The sequence below is a fragment of the Cygnus olor genome, chromosome 22, assembly GCF_009769625.2.
Source record: "Cygnus olor isolate bCygOlo1 chromosome 22, bCygOlo1.pri.v2, whole genome shotgun sequence".
In the NCBI taxonomy this organism is placed as follows: domain Eukaryota; kingdom Metazoa; phylum Chordata; class Aves; order Anseriformes; family Anatidae; genus Cygnus; species Cygnus olor.
The window spans coordinates 5,724,182-5,740,326 of NC_049190.1; the positions used below are offsets into that span (position 1 = coordinate 5,724,182).

Consider the following 16,145-nt stretch of genomic DNA (forward strand, 5'->3'; position numbering starts at 1 on the left):
TCTGTTCCAGTAAAGCTGCGTGCAGCTGGAGCCTTCGCAGCGTGGGATTTGTTGGGACTGAGGCCATCCGTCACCGGGCTGGAGAGGGGGACGGTGCTCGCTCGGGTCTGTCCTGTTTGTTTCTTTATGGAAATGCAAAACGTGCGGTGCCTTGTGCAAAACAATAAAGCACGCTGAATTTGTCAAATCGTTACAGCACAGCTGCATAGAAAACTGCTTTTTTTGGGGGGGGGAATGAAAGAGCAAGAGCTGCGTCCCCATGGAGCACCAGAGGCGGTGGCATCAGGCGTCCCCCAGCAGACGCGTCCCATTAGCAGGAAGGGTCTTATCTCACCTTATCTCACCCTTGGCCATGGCCAAGGGGTAAAAAGGAGGGCTGTGACTCACGGAGGCCATGCTGGGAACTGCTCAGAGCATTTTACAAGCATCCTTGAGCTTCTGCTCCTGAACCAGGCAGAGGTGGTGCAAGGGGGCTGCTGGCTCGTCCCACGAGTGAAGGAGCAAATGAGGAATGGGGAGTCCCGGTAATGGGGACGGTCATTCCAGGATGTGAGAGCACAGCTCCAGTTTGCATTAATCCATTTAACTCTATGTGGCTGTTGTTCTCACAAAAGAGCATCCCAATTCCAGGCTAAAGCAAAGCAGCCTCGTGCTGCAGCTTTGCTGTAATTGCTTCCAGGTGTGGGCGAGCCTGGACACTTGCATGGACTCACCCAACAAGCTGTTTTGTTTTGTTTTGTTTTGTTTTCCAATTAAAAGCCTGCAGCAGAAGCAAGACAAATTGCCATAATATTCAGAATAAACCTGCTGGGCCTTCAAAATTCTTCCATCAATTAATGAGCTGGGACTGCCATAAGACAAGAAATGCCCTGCAAACACCGCCCGAACGGCGTGGGCACAAACACGTCCCCCAAGGAACCAGGTGGATCTTTAAATACGTTTTTATTTCAGGTTTGCTATTGATGCACAAACAGCAGAGATCGATGTTTAGTATACATGGTATACACAAAGCAGCCAGTACAATAGGCATCTCCGTCCTTTTGCTGCACACTTGGCAAAAGAACCACACACAAGAAACCCCTCCCGCCCCGTCCTTCCCCCTTTGGACAAGGATGACGATTTCTCGGTGGCTTGGAAACCATCTGTTTGATGGCAAGACACAAAAGGGCAGCTCCTCGGAGCTCTGTCCCCAGACAAAAGCGCTGCAGGCTCGGCTATGCAGGAAAACTGTCCGAAAATGGATGATACGTTCATGGGAATGTAGACCTGGAAGGGATTTCCTAGAACATTAAATCCCGTCCCTGCTGTGCAAAGCAACCACAACATCTGCTCCTGGCTCTATCAAGCACTGTGGAGACCAGAAATACTATTGTGTTCAAAAAGGCATTACATAAATCCAGGGAGGGTGGGTCCACAAACATTATCACGAGAAATGTGCTCAGCTGGTGGGAAAGGTCTCAGCAAGAAAATGTTTGTGCTGTCACGGTCCTGTCTCTTGTGACCTTCCTCACCCTACCCACAGCTGCTGGACGCCTTTTGGAGCACGAGGAGCTTCCACTTTATATCTACAAGGGACAGAACACAAGGTAGGCTTGAAGAAGATGCAAGGTAAGCATCTTCTGCCTTCCCAAAACCTGTGGCTCCTCCCTGGGCTCCCCTCCTGCTGATCCCAATAACAGCAGAGCTCGGCCCTGAGGCTCCGGGTTGCTGTCAGCCAGAGCTAACTCCCTACGAGTCTTTTCCTTCTTCAGTGGAAAAGCAAGACGTAAAAATGATCCCTGATGGTTTGCTCTGAGCAGAAGGCTGGGGGGGGAGATGTGCCACAGGGTTGTTGTGAGGAGGGCGGTGTGTGAGGTAAGGCAGCCTCCGAGCACTACGTAACCCTCAGAGGTACAGAACAAACCCTCGCACAAAACCCTGGGGCGTGAAGCTGGTCACGGATGCTCTGCAAGAGGTTCAGGAAAGCCCAGGACCCAAATTCATCTTCCTCTTCTGCAGCTCAGAACATCTCTGGGGGTTAATGCAGAGCAAAATGACCCAGCTGAGGCTCGGAGGGAAGGGGGCAGGTTGCCTGGGCACGGCGTGCCGGTCCTGCCCGGCAGCGAGCACCATCTCCAGAGCGGAGTCGAGCACCAGCGACGTGCAGGGATGCTTCCAGCCCCGTGGCACCGCGCCCTGACACTACAGTACAGTTGCTTTCTGGAGTTACAGCTCAAATCTCACTTCCACAGTGATCCCTTTTAGCCCTGAAGAGCTTCAGATGGGTACTTTACTCTTTGCCCTGTACCGGGGTGTAAATGAGCACCCGGCCGTGCTCTGGGCACCCGGTTAGCCGAGAGCCGGTCTCAGCCTCCCCAAAGCACCGTAGGAAAACCTCAGCCTCAGGAGAGGGATTCCTGGAAGCAACATCGCCCCCTCTGCGCAAGGTTTACAAGAGGGAGGAGGAGGTTAAAAAACAACATGGAGTTAAGCACCATAAAATCTACACTGGTCAGGTCATAAACACGAGGAGAAAACGAAAATGAAGCCACCACCTCCCAGCCTGGCACGGGGATGCTCCTGGGGCTCCCCAGACCATGGCAGCAGCGTGCCCAGATTGCAAAGTCATTGCCAGTGTGCCCCAAAAGTGACAGTCCCTAGGAGACCAGCACCCCATCACGCTGGTGGTTGGACAGAACAATTTGCCATCACTGTGACAGTAAATCCATTTGGTCCCACATAGCATGAGTGCTGGGGGAGACAGGGAAGGGGGGAGGTAGGCTTGGCCCTGGGAAGACGGGGCAGGCATCGGATGTGCAATGAGGGGACATCCCCCACGCGTCCTCAGGTCCTTCCTGGGCAGTGGCATCCGTCCATCCTCCGGCTCCCAGCCTCCGCCGCGGGTCCCTGTGTGGTGCGGAGGCATCGAGGTAGATGTTGGTTCCTGCTCCGGCTCCGAGCGACCTGCTCGGTGAAAGCCCTCTGGCCTGGGCGCACGCCCTTCCCCGCACCCAGGTCCTGTTCTTTGTTCATTTGTTTTTTTTCCCCTTTTTTCTTTTTCCCCCATTTGATATGTGCTATGGACATCTCCCCCTCTCCCAACCCCTGGCTGCTGCTCGCCCACCAGCCCGAGAGACACCATGCCCGTCCTTGCTGGCACCGCTCAGCATGGCCTCAAGGTGCAGAAGTCCAGCTCCTGCGGCTTCCTCCGAAAACTACAGCTCTCCCGGGGCAGGAGGCGCCCGGCCGGGGCCGTGCACTTCAGCATCCTCCTCTTGAAGCCTCGACCACAGCTCTTGGAGCAAGGGGCCCAGGGTCCCACTTCCCACACCGGGCAGGGCTCCCCGCAGGGCCGGACCTCAGCCGGCCTCTGTGCGGCCTCGCACTCAGAGGCCGGGTGGCCGTAGGAGTCGCGGCAAGCCACCACTCGCTTCTGCAGCCCGCTGCCGCAGGTGACGGAGCAAGCCTCCCAGCCACCCGCCGCCCACTTGTAGGAGGGCCGCTTGTAGGTTGGCCTGCCCCCGTCCAAGCGGTTGGACAGGCTGAGGACGCTGTTGTTGAGGTCCGGCGGGGTCTTGCCCTCCTTCTTGTAGGAGGACTTGTCCTCCTTGCTCTCCTTGGGGAGGTAGAAGGAGTAGCGCACCCGGGGAGGGGTCATCTTCCCCACGGAGAGCACCTCCAAAGTCAGGGGCTCCTGGATGGGTTTGAAGGCTTGAAGGCTCTCGACAGCGGTGCCGGTGCCGCTGTAGCGCAGCACGCTGCCCTTCACCATCAGGTCCCTCTCCACGGCCGAGACAATGAAGTGGCCGTTCAGCAGGTACTTGCCCTGCCCGTTCTTCAGCGCCAGGTAGTTGTCGTCGCTGATGAGCCCCTTGTAGCCCCGCTGCCTGATGTCGATGTTGGAGGCGCCCGCGGGGATCACCACCACGAAGTTGTAGCCGTGCCTGGAAGGGAGGAGCAGGTAGGGGGGCGTCAGGCTGGGAGCTGGCGGGGTGTCCCCTGCTGGGTGTCCCCTGCTCCCACCCGCTGCCACTTGGCCTCAGCCCCGAGATCTTCCCACCCCTGAGATTATCTCCTCCATCCCGTGGAGATCACTTTCCCCACGCCAAGTTTCGTTTAGGCTGAGGTCACCCAGATATGGGAAGAGGTTTCAGCTCCTCCAGCTCAACACCACGGAGGATGCAGAGGTGGCTCCACCAGCAGAAGCCATTACCACATTAAATGTGTCCTCACAGCTCAGCTCTCCACACAGAGACATTCATTGGCACCTGGAGGTTGCTCCTCACCAGCCCCACGGCCTTCCCCTGTACACCCCAAAAAGCAGAGCTGGGAGAGAGGGAGGCGCGTGTAGCCACCCAGTGCTTACATGGGTTTGGTGAACAAGCCTGAGACCTTCTTGCAGCTCTTGTTGTCTCCCCCACACACGCTGCATTTGTCGAATTTCTTCTTAGAGCCCAGCTTCCCGTCGCAGCCCGCTTTGATGCATTTGCCCTGGACGCAGACCGAGGTGGAGTCTGGGGAGCAAGGGGTGCCATCCACAACCTGCGGAGGTGAGACAAGCTGCTGTGGCCCCGCATTGCCCCGCTGAGGCCAGCCCCACTCCAGCCAGACCTGAGGAGGTGCTGGCTGGCACAGTGTTGCACCTTGTTCATGTTCTGCTTTGCAACTGAGCTCTTCTGGCTCTGACAAAAGCCATACGGCATCATTTCCCCTTTCTGCCATATCTACATCATTTTCTTTGCATCGGTGCGAATGTAAGGGGCTGCATTAGGAATACAGCCAGCACCAGCCTGCACAGCCCAGCCTGGCAGGTGAATCACTTCCCCAGCACAATAATTATCATTGAATGTCTCAAGTTGGAAGGGACCTTAAAGACCATCTAATTCCAAACCCCCTGCCATAGGCAGGGATGACACCCACTAGATCAGGATGCTCAAGGTCTCATCCAGCCTGGCCTTGAGCACCTCCAGGGATGGGGCATCCCCAGCTTCCCTGGGCAACCTGTGCCAGTGCCTCACCACCTTTACAGGGAAGAATTTCCTCTTAATGTCTAGTCTAAATCTATCCTCTTTTAGTTCAAGACCATTCTCCCTTGTCCTATCATTATCTACCCGAGTAAAGAGCCCTTCTCCATCTCTTTTATAAGACCCCTTTAACTACTGAAAGTGTGCAATGAGGTCTCCCCGGAGCCTTCTCTTCTCCAGGCTGAGCATCCCCAGCTCTCTCAGCCTTTCTTCAGAGGAGAGGTGCTCCAGTCCTCTGAACATCTTTGTGGTCCTTTGTAGCTCTCCTCTGGACTCATCTGCTACTCCAGCCTCTCATCAGGACTACAAGCATACCCTATAGGCTGCCTTACAAACCCAGAGGAAGACCCTTTGTGGACCAAATGAAGTAAATAAGCAGATGCATACACACAGATTCATTCCAGCCTGGTGGATTCCCCTCCTTTATAATCTCACACAAACCCAGCTGCCCACCAGACACGGACAATTCGTTCATGCCCTCCAGCCCTCACCAACCTTGGGTGCCAGCACGTAGAAGTAGCCCGTGCCATTTGCCCGACAGATGAGCTTGCACTTGTCCCGGGGCGAGACGCCGGAGTACTTGGGGACCCAGGAGACGGAGGCGGTCAGGCGGTTGGTGCTGTGGCTGTAGCCATTGAAAGCCTCACACTGCTCCTCTCGGAAACTCTTCCCTGGCACTGGAAGAAAGGGGGAGTGCATTGGGTGGGGGCACAGACCAGTCCCTCAGTGTGTGTTTTACTGGGTTGCTGTGGGTGGTGCAGATCGCGGTGGCCACACACACCCTGTGGTGCCCAAGATTGGCACCAGTAGCCTCAGCATGTTGAGCCCAGGACATTCTGCTCCTCACACAGCACAGTGACCCAGGGACACCGGGGCACTGCAAATGTCAAGGTCACCTCTGACATTTGCAGGGGGTGTATCTGGGGGAACGTTCCCACCATGTTTCTAAGCGCTTTGAAACAGATGAAGAATTTGACATTTGGAGACTGGCTCTCCTCCCTCCCCACCCAGAGAGCTGCGGTGAGTTTGGGCTTTTGGCACGCTCAGGGCTCAGCTCTGCTGAAATTCGGCTGCTCCAGAGATGTGAGCAGCACCTCTGCACCTGGGAGGGGTTGAGCAGAGGATTCACAGCTCTGATGAACTTGCCTGGCTCAACAACCAACACATGCAAAAAGCTGGGTTTTCCCCTCGGCTCAGTGCAGGAGCATGCATTAATGACGACAGCCATGAGCGAGCTGAGCTCAGGCCGTCTATTTCAGCAGGATTCGCCTCTCATTCCCTTACCTGCAGTGGAGCAGGGGTCCAGGTTGCAGGAGCGGTACTTGACGCGGACACCCTCGCAGTAGGAGCCCCCATTGGCAGGCACCGGGTTGGTGCACTCGCGCTTGGCCAGCTGCACGCCGCCGCCGCACGTCCGCGAGCACTGCCCATAGGGCGCCCACTTGGCCCAGCCGCCGTCCACCTGGTGGGACACGGCACAGTGAGACCCGCCGTCCCCTTCCCTGGTGGCTCCATCCCAAACAGGGGCTCTCCGGTCTCAAAGCCATCCCTTTGCTACCTGCCTCTACAAGGGAGACCTGCAGTTTTGCAGGTCCCCAGTCTTCCATAGGGCTAGAGAGAGGAGCACAGCCACATCCAGCCTTGAAAAAGAGTTGTTGACTGCTTGCACCATGCATCCCTGCTCTCCCTTGTCTTCCTTTCACATCAGTGTCCCCATGCAGGGTCCCCAGTGGGGACCGCCCAGCCAGTACCCATGCAAAAGCATCCAGGGGTGATCCTGCAGGGCGCTTTCAGGCACTCACCCTGTACTTGCTGACGTTGTGCCTCTCAACGCAGGCGCCCTTGAGGCAGAAGTGTCCCTCGCCGCAGCCGGTGCCGTCAGCCCAGGGGAAGTGGCGGGTCTGGCAGACGATCTGCCCGCGCGCCTTGCCTGTGCACCAGAGCTTGGCACAGTACTGCATGTACGGGCAGGGCTTGGAGCCCACGCCAAAGGCCAGCTCGCACTGCTGGTTCAGGCTGTAGCTCGTCCCCGGCAGGTCCTCGGGCAGCGGGATGGGTTTGGAGGGCTGGTCCAGCAAGCAGTCTCCTGCGGGAGCAGGGAGGGGAAGATCGATCGGGTCCTCGTGGGGAGCCTCGTGGGCTCAGCCACGTCTCAGCCCGCTCATTGTGGATACGAAATCCAGCAACAACAAAGGCAGAGGGAAAAAACGTGACTCCATCTCTTGGTGACGCTGGGTAGAGCCGCACTGGCAGAGCAGATGTCACTGATGGGGACACCCGGCTGATGCAGAAATGCTGCCGAACTCCCCGCTTCCTTCTCATTTTGTTTGGAGAACAGCCGCTGCCCAGCCCAGGAGCCTGTCCCCATCACAGCCACCCTGCACCACCAGCCCTGGGACAGATCCTGCTCCCCACAGCAGGGACCAGGACAGGATGGGGACGAGGGCAGGAGAGCGAGGGCGCAGCAGGAGGGCTCACCGTGGCCGCTGTCGAGGAAGTCGGTGATGATGGCAGCGCTGCAGGCTGACCAGGGGTTGGCGCGGTCGATCTGGATGAGGGTGGGGGACATCATGTGGTTGGTCTTCAGCCGGCCGAAGACCTCCTCGCAGGCCTTGACGTTGTCGTGGGGCATGTTGAAGACGTGGCCTGGGAGATGGAAAGGGGGCGACATGAGGAACCCCGCTCAGCACACAGTGGAGGGCCCCCTCTCTTGTTTGCAGTGGGGGAAACTGAGGCATATAGTGGGGAAAACTCTTGCAAGGATGGCAAAAGGACAGCCCAAGAGGAGAAGGTGATGTCTGGGGATGGATGGGGATTGCATGTAGCCTGGCTCAGGCTGCATGTGGATGTGGGAACAGGCACACGTCATCCTGACAGCAGCATCCCCAAGCCAGCGCCCTTTCCATCACGCTTCCCCTCTCCTTCCTGTATGGCCATCAGTTGCAAGAAGAACAAAGGCAATTTCGGAGAAAAGGAGGCAGCAGAGCTAGTGTCTCCGGATGTAGGTGTGCCCTCAGCAACCCCCAGCCTCCGCCTGTTATTTCAGGATTCCCAGATCCTGGAAACCAAGCAACCACAACAGCAAAGCCTTTCACTTTCTCAGCCACTCTTTCCTACCCAGCCTGAGGTGGAGTTTCCCTGCTCCGGATGCCTGTCATTGTCTGGCCTTCCGGAGGCTGGACCAGGGCTATTCTGAACCTTGCCAGTGTCGCTCCACCCCTCCCGATTCCAGAGCCGGGCGGGAGGATGGGATTTGGTGATGCAGAAGCCACGAGGCTGGGAAGAACCACTGACGTGAGCACAGCAGCAAGACCACACGTGTTTTTTTCCTCCAGAAATGCAGGGCTTGCCATGCGCTGCACCGTGGTGGTGTGGTGCCCATGCCTCAGTTTCCCCCTCCACGCTCCAGGACCGGGGGACCCCAGCCTGCACAGAGCCCGCGAAACCATGCCTTACCCAGCTCGTGGGCGGTGGTGAAAGCCGAGGGCAGCCCGTCGTCCTCGATGACGGAGCAGCTGCGCTTGGGGTCGCACATGGTGCCCACGTCGGCCATGCCCAGTGTGTCACAGGTGGTGGCACCGCACAGGTCCTGCAGGGCACAGAGAAAAGGGGTTAGCCAGGGGCTGGCACATGGCCCTGTCCCCACCAATTCCCCTGCATCCCAACAGGATCTGACCCCAGGCTGCTGGGGAGGCATCAGCCCCAGGGGATGGGACCATGCAGCCCTGGTACTGGGGATGCTTTTTTTATACCTAGCATCCTCCCATGCCTTCAGCGACAGCAATTCCCACACCAGCGGCCCCTCCAGCCAAGGTGGAGCCACTTTTGGCACAGAGCAGCCAGCCTGGCTCCATCCTTCAGCAAGCTCAAGGTCCCGACCCAGGCGGGTCAGTGGAAAGACCTGGTCTTGACTCACAGCTGACACATTCTCTGCTCCTTCCTAGGAACAAGAAGCTTCTGGAGCGGGCCCAGAGGTCACCACGGCTAGGGGAAATGCTCCGGTGTCCCCAAGACCTTTTGCAGCTGTCTCTCCAGGAGGAACCAAGCCCAGCTGAAGCCAGCCCAAGCTTGGGGACCCCAGGTAGATGCCACCAGGACAGGGGACAGGAAGGTGCATGGACAGGGCAGCAGGGTGGCTGCAGAGCTGCTGGGGTCAGGTATCTGCTCCAGAACCTGGCATCTGCTCGTGGAGGAACTTGTCACAGCAGGGGGATCCTGACCTTCGATACACACGTACCGGCACACCTGCCCTTCTCCAGCACCCAAAGGTGCCAGCACGAATCCAAAGCTGCTGTTTGAAGAAGCCCAGCAGCTTGTCCTCAGATGCCCCCACCCCTCCGCTCCTCTCCAAGGGACATCACGCCAGCACCGCTGGCAGCACTGCCCATCCTGGGCTCGGCCAAGTCCTGCTCTCAGCCACCACCGTGTTTCTCCTGGCTCACCAATGCCGCATTTTCTTCCCAATTTGCAATCACCACCTTTGAGCATCACAACCTGCGGGAGTGTGGCTGGGTGATGGGCTCCCTGCAGCTTCCCCAATGTTTTTTTTTACAGGGCTGGAGCATCGTCCCCATCCCACAGAGCCCAGAGCTGCAGGGGCAGCCATGCACGGGGCAGGGAGCTGCAGCAGCTTTCCACAAGAAAAGGAAACGTAAGGGACTTGCCGGGCGCTCCCATGCTATAAATAAGAGTGATTCATGCTCAGCTCCTGGCCAGCCAAAGTGCTTGGTTTGCTACAAATCTCGCACGAGTGGCCCTGTCAACATTTCCAGCGAGGTTTCCAAACTGAAGGCATTCCCGCGCAGGCAGGTTGAGCTACCAGTAAATAACAGACCCGACAGCTTCAGAGAGCCCCAGCCAGGGCCGAGGTGGCTTTAGCGAGAGGTGCATGGCTACCGGGCACGGACAAGACCATGCTCTCCAGAGAGGTGTGGGATGGATGCGGTGTGGTGCCCTTGCTCCTGCAGCACCGCAGGTTGGTTTGGTGGCCAGTGCCTCACCAGGCTGAGCACCAGGAGAATGCAGAGCAGGAAAACCCTATCTTATAACCAGCTTTGACTCCGCTTTGCAGCAGGTTTAATCATCATCTGGGATCCCATTGCATCCCAGGCTCTGTCCCGCACACAACATCCCATGGCGGGAGCCAGCATGGGGCATCCCCACACCCCCAGCAAGCACAAGGTGACTGAGCGGGGCCAGGAAGCTCAGCTGCCCCAAAACACCACAAAAATGAGCCATCGCCATGCTGAGCTACACCTGGGGGTTAGAGGGATGCAGCGGTGCCAGTGCTGTGGTTTTGGGGACAGTGGTGGGTTTGGGGGTGTCCTGGGGATGCAGGGAGCAGGCAGCCACCCTCCCCGCTCATTGCTCTTTTAAGAGTTCCCATTTCCTTGCTGGCGCGGAGAGCTTTTGGCTCCTGGCCCAACACCTGCACTGACACACTGACCCACTTCTTGCTCCCAACCTCGCCTGCTGGCTGCAGGGCCGCATTAACGAGCAGCTCTTAATGGGGTTTTCCATCACCCCCATGGCCTGGGCTCAGACCCCAACCACAGCCCCATGGGCAGCAGCTCAGGGCTCTAATGAGGGGGTCCTGAGCCCCCGAAACCACCTCCTGCAGCCTTGTCGGGGGTGCAGCCTGCTGAGGAAGGGCAGCACAAGAGGTAATGTGAGTGGTGGTGCCAAGAGGAGCTGGAGGAACGGGAGGAGAGGCTGGGAAGGAGTTCATGGGGTGATGCCCAGGACAGGGAGAGGGACTGGAGCTACGGAGGGAAGGAGAGGGAAATGCAAGGGGTTTAAGGTGGGAAAGCAGCATGCAAAGGACCAGCGCTCTCTTTACATGGTGCGCTCACCAGCTCCACTCTCCCCTGCTGCTGCCAGCACAAGCACGGGGAGGAGGCAAGGTGCTCCTGCAGGGACACTCAAGTCCAGGACCTGAGTGCAAAGCTCAGCATGAAGCCTGTGGGGTTGTTGTGTTGTCATTCTGTCATGCATGGACATTGGACATTTGGGCTCTGTCCATTTCGGAGACAGCCCGGAGAGGCAAAGCGAGCGGAGAGCCCCGTGCTGCGAGCAAGGACCCTGGGTACCCAGGCACTGACACCTCACCCATCCTCGGAGCTCAGATGGCCAGAAATTAAACCAGAAGCAGGCATGGACACAAATCACGGAACAACAGCCACAACCATCCTGTCCCCGCCGGCCGGGTGCTCCCTGTGCCGCCCTTGCCCCTGCACCGTGCCAAGGGGCTGCAGGCAGCACACGAGCTGCACCACCAGGGCTCCCCTGCCAGCCTTAGCTCCATCTGTGGACACTTCCCAAAGGCTTTTCTTCATCCTCCTGCAAACTTCTGCAGGTCAGCCGAGTATGATCCTTGTGGCTTTTATGTTAATTCACATACTCAGAGGCTAGGTCAGACCACAGGCATTCTCCCGGCTGTTGAGGTTTACCCCGCACGTGTCCAAAGCAATCCCAAAAATCTGAGCTCCCCAGCCATGAGGTTCAGAGCGTGGGTTTCCAAACTCCCTCATGATGCTGTGCTACAGCGAGATGTCCTCTGGAGCAACATCCCTTCGGTTTGATGGGAGGCCGAAGGAGTTCAGCAAACCTTTGCTGTTACAGCCAGTGGATGTCAAGGTTCAGGATGGGTGAAAATTTTAGTTGAGCCTTTCCTTGCAATGCGTGATGTTATTTCCAAGAGGCAGGAGGGCAGCTGGAGGATGAATGATGCTCTGCGGGCCCCTCCGGCAAGCACCGGCTCGGGAAGGAAGGTGAAGACCCTGTGGCCATGCTTGCTGGCACATCCGCGCCATCCGGCTGGGCAGGAGCGAGCTCCCCAAAGGCGAATCCTCCGTCCAGCACGACCGGCATCAGGGAGCAAAGCCGGGCAGGAGAGGCCAGCCCCATCCATCAGCAACTTGTTGACACAACTGGAAACTGCCGATCAACTGGGCTCAAAGTGAAATTTAAGTTGGGAGCTTATGTAACAGCTTTTTGGCAGGGAGATAAGCTCTGGGGTGTCAGGGGACCACAGATGGATGCATTCAAGGAAGGCAGATGTCTCCTTGATCGTGTGCCTTTGCACTGAGCTTGCCTTGGGATTTCAGGAATGGACGGTTTAGCAATGTGTAAAAAATGCAGCCCAGCCATGCTGTGCGCTGCAGGACGGCGTGGCTTGCAGATCCCCGGGCCCAACTTTGTCCCACGTGCAGCTCTGGTGACCTCACCGGGTTTCCACCAGAGATGGAGCTGGCTCCTGCCCACAGAGGTGTCAGCAGGCTTCCTCCTCCCCTTTGCAGCCACCCGGCATAGACAGGAGCTGCTCCAGCAGGATTTACCCCTGCCCAGAGGACACAGACCCTGCTTGGGGTGGGGGGACAGGGAGGTGGGGCATTGAGGTGTCTCACATCCCGCACAGCATCGCTCCTGCCCGCACTGAGCACTTGCGAGGGGCAGCCAAGCCAAACTGGCAGCAGCATCCTTCCCACCCTCGAGTGCTTGACCTGGAAAGCAGCTTGGGGATGGCCTCGCTGCTGCTGAGGGGAGTTCCCAAAACATCCCTCATCCAGACAGCTGGGCAGGGAGAAGGCAAAGAGAAAACGCAAGTTGTCTTTGCTGCCACAACCTGCATTGGGGGAAAATGGGACCGTCCCCTTCAACCTGGGCGCATCCTTCTTCCCTCCCACTAGCAGCCTTGGGGCCGATCGAGCACGGTGACACCTCTAGCGAGAAGCAGGGATACAGCCAGACCCTCAACTCCCTGGGGCTGCAAGCACTGCCTGTTTCTCCAGTGCTTTCCTTAGCCCTGAACTGGGTCCACGCGGAGCAGCCGGGACACAGAGGAGAGCTGCGGGTCCTCAGGAAGACCTCGCGCATGACTCAGAGGAAGCGGGGAGAGGCTTTTTCTTGGCAGGTGCCACCACAAGCTGCAACGCACAAGTGCTTCCCAGCCGGGGGGAACTGGGGCTGGCCGCCCTCCTCCTCCTCTTCTGGGCTCAGACCCTGCTTTTTGGGGTGGTGGCTGCTTTCTAATGGAGCTAGCTGCCAATGCTGGGGGGGGTTTCCCCTCCTCCGGGAGGGACCGGCAGGTTTCTGTGCATGGGGACAACCTGCCATTGCACACCTCCTGGCCTCACTCACCCCTCAGCAGGGTTTTCTGCAGGCTGCCGGCCAAAACCAGGCTGGCTCAAGCAGATTCCACACCTCTGCTTCCCTCCCCGCCGCCCCCCTTTGCCATCCAAGCCAGGCAGTGAGGGTGGAGGGCTCCTTGGGAAAGGGCTCTGGGGCTGGGGGGGGGACACGCACAGTGCAGGGGATGCAGAGGAGGTGGGAGGCGAGGGGCGGCAGGGTGCAGGGCTCCTGGGGGAGAGGGGGGGCAGCCCTGCCGGGTCGTCCCCCCCTCCCCGGGGACCCGCACCCACCTGCTTGGTGAAGAGGATGGCGGTGTCCCAGTACTCGGGGTGCTTGTCGCTGACTTTGTTCCACTTCTTCTGCCAGGCGCAGAAGTTGCGGAGGGTGAGGGCGGCGTTGCCGGTAACTTTGGGCCCCTTGTCGTCCTGCCCAATGAGGAGGAACTTGACGACGGAGATCTGGATGGGGTTGCGGATGCTGGGGTGCTTGTAGAGGCGGGCGGCCGTGGCCATGAGGGTCAGCAGGTAGTGCTGGAGGTCGTCCCCGTGGAACTTCACCATGGACTCGTCGGCCACCACCAAGGTCTCCACATAACGGGGCACAGAGGCGAACCGCTTGGCTCTCCCCCCCGGCGCCCCCCCAGCCCTCCCCCGGTACTTGGCCAACGCCTGCAGGACTCCGGGGGTGAGGCCGGAGCCCACGGCACAACGTGAGGCGGATGCCCCGAGTGGGAGGCCGGCACCGCGGCGCTGCAGGCGGTGGGCTCCCCCAGCCGCCCCCCCGGGCAGCGGGCTGATGGTGTACTCGGCTCCTCGGTAGCCGAAAGCCCCCCGGAGCCCCCCGCAGAGGCTGAGGGCGGCAAGGACGCGTGGTCGCCGTTAACATCCCCCGAGTAGAAGCAGTGGCGGAGGCCGGGACGGGGGCGTGCGGCACCGGGCACGGTGCCCAGGTATTGCGCGGCGAAGGCGGGGGCAATGAAGCGGGCGTCGGGGGCGAGGTGCAGGTAGAAATCCTCCCCGAAAGCCGACAGCTGGAAGACCACGGCCTCGGCGGGGCCGCCTCGCCCGAAGTGGGGCCTCCCGTTGATGTCGGGGTCAAGGCGCAGCGGGGTGACCACCGCCGTGTCCCCCTGGGGCGCGCCCAACGCCCGGGCACCCAGCAGCAGCGGCAGCAGCAGCGGCAGCATCGTCCCGGCTCACATGGGGGGGGGAGAAAGCAGGAGCCCCCCTCTTCTTCTATCTTCTTCTTCTTCTTCTTCTTCTTCTTCTTCTTCTTCTTCCTCCCTCCCTCCTCCTCCTCCTCCTCTTCCCAAAACTCGGCGGAGGCCGGAGGGAGAGGAGTGCGAGCCGCCTGCCCCGCCGCTACCTGCCTTGTGGGGCGCAGGGCTTTTATATATGGCTTTTCTCCCGGGGGGAGCGGGGCGCGGCTTGGCCCCGCCGCAGCCACTCCGGGGCCGAGAGAAGCGGAGCGGGGCCGGGAGAGCGGAGAAGGGGAGGGGAGAAAATAAAAAAATAAAAAAATAAAAAGCGAAGCCGGAGCTGCCAGCCCCGCTCCTGGCCCTGCAGCCCCGGGGATGCTCCCGCAGGTTCGGCTCCGAGGAGGAGAGGGAGGGGGAGACCCCCCCCAGATCCCCCCGGGGAAGGGGGAGCAAAGCTGGGGTGTGGAGAGGAGGAGGGCTGGGAGGAGAATTGGGGGATGCTCTGCTCGGGACAGGCTGTGTTTGGCAGGACGGAGGGTGTGCTGGTCACTGTAGTGGGGCTGGCTTCATTAACCTGATTTTCAGACCGAGCCCCTCACTGAGCCCGGGGCAGCGTCCCTCCATGAGCCCTCCAGCCCAGCACAACTCCACGTCTTGTGCCTGCAGACCAGGGGGCTCCAGGGGAGCAGCTTTGGGCACGGCACATCCCTCACTGCCCTGCCCCAGCCCCTGCCCGGGGCTCCAACCAGGGGGCAAAGGGGCAATTTCCACTTGTCAGGGGGAGCTTAGCCTCCCCGCATCCCCAGGGCACCCAAAGGGAGGGCTCACCCACTCGGTGAGCGTTCGGACCCAAGTTGTCCCCTCCCCTGAGACCCCAAGGCGCACTATAAGGACTGTAAGGGAAGAGAGGGGTTTCCTCATGCCCACCAAACACACCGTGATTTGGGGGTGGGAAGGATGCTGGGGCTGCTGACGCTAGAAAGATCTCATCACGGGTGGGATTATTTGGAGCAGGAGAGCTAAAAGGAGAGAGATGAGGAGGCCTCGGTGATTGCAGCCAAGGACCAGATTTTCTGATGGCAATGGGCACACCAACACTGGGACACACTGCACAGGGAGCTGCCCAAGAGGGTCTCCCCCCTCATTCCCATTCAAGCTGGTTTTGTGCCCAGAGAAGCACAGACATCTCAGCAGCGCTCCCGAGCTGCCATCGGGCACCCAAGTCACACACATCCTCGCAGCCCACGTGCCGTTCCAGCAGCCGGGGTTGGTTTAATGCTGAATTAAGGCCCTTTTGCAAATGCACTGGTTTTGATGTGATTTCAAGCCTCAGCAAGGGCTGTAAGCACAGCCTGAAAATGTGTGTATGTCTGGAACATAAACCAAGGCTGCTGCTTAAGATGCAGAGCCTATAGCCTGCAGCCTGGCTCATTTTGGTGCTAGCACTTCCCCACACGGTGGTTTGTCACCGGGCTGTGCTTCGTTGTGTGCCTTGCAGCTGAACTTGTGACCCAAAAATCCGCAGGCTGTGCTTGGTGAATCAGGGATTTTGTCTGCTGGCCAACATGCAACATGTCCGGGGATGTTGAGAGGGCCACAGAGACAAAACTGGCAGCACAGCGGGTGGAGGTGGAAGGGGAAAAGGCCTGGACATGATCTGGGGCATCTCCAGGTGCCAGGAGGGAGTCTTCCTTCCCTCAGCACTGCTCCATCCGACGGGATGGGTTTGTCCCTGAAGGCCAGGAGACAGGAGCAACATCCCCGGTGGCACATGGTCCTGGCAGTGCCCCTCACAGCACCATCCTGCTCTGGGC

At 59.1% G+C, this 16,145-nt stretch overlaps 1 protein-coding gene across 1 annotated transcript; it reads right to left on the reverse strand.

Annotated features, from left to right (window-relative positions):
• Positions 1 to 925: 925 nt before the first annotated feature.
• ADAMTS15 (ADAM metallopeptidase with thrombospondin type 1 motif 15) lies at positions 926 to 14,534 on the reverse strand. Its single transcript, XM_040534625.1, is given in 10 exon segments — positions 926 to 3,923; positions 4,346 to 4,521; positions 5,499 to 5,680; positions 6,288 to 6,465; positions 6,806 to 7,089; positions 7,482 to 7,649; positions 8,460 to 8,592; positions 13,424 to 14,010; positions 14,013 to 14,377; positions 14,412 to 14,534. Coding segments are annotated over 9 exon segments (2,796 nt in total). The 5' UTR covers positions 14,320 to 14,377; positions 14,412 to 14,534; the 3' UTR covers positions 926 to 3,142.
• Positions 14,535 to 16,145: the final 1,611 nt, after the last annotated feature.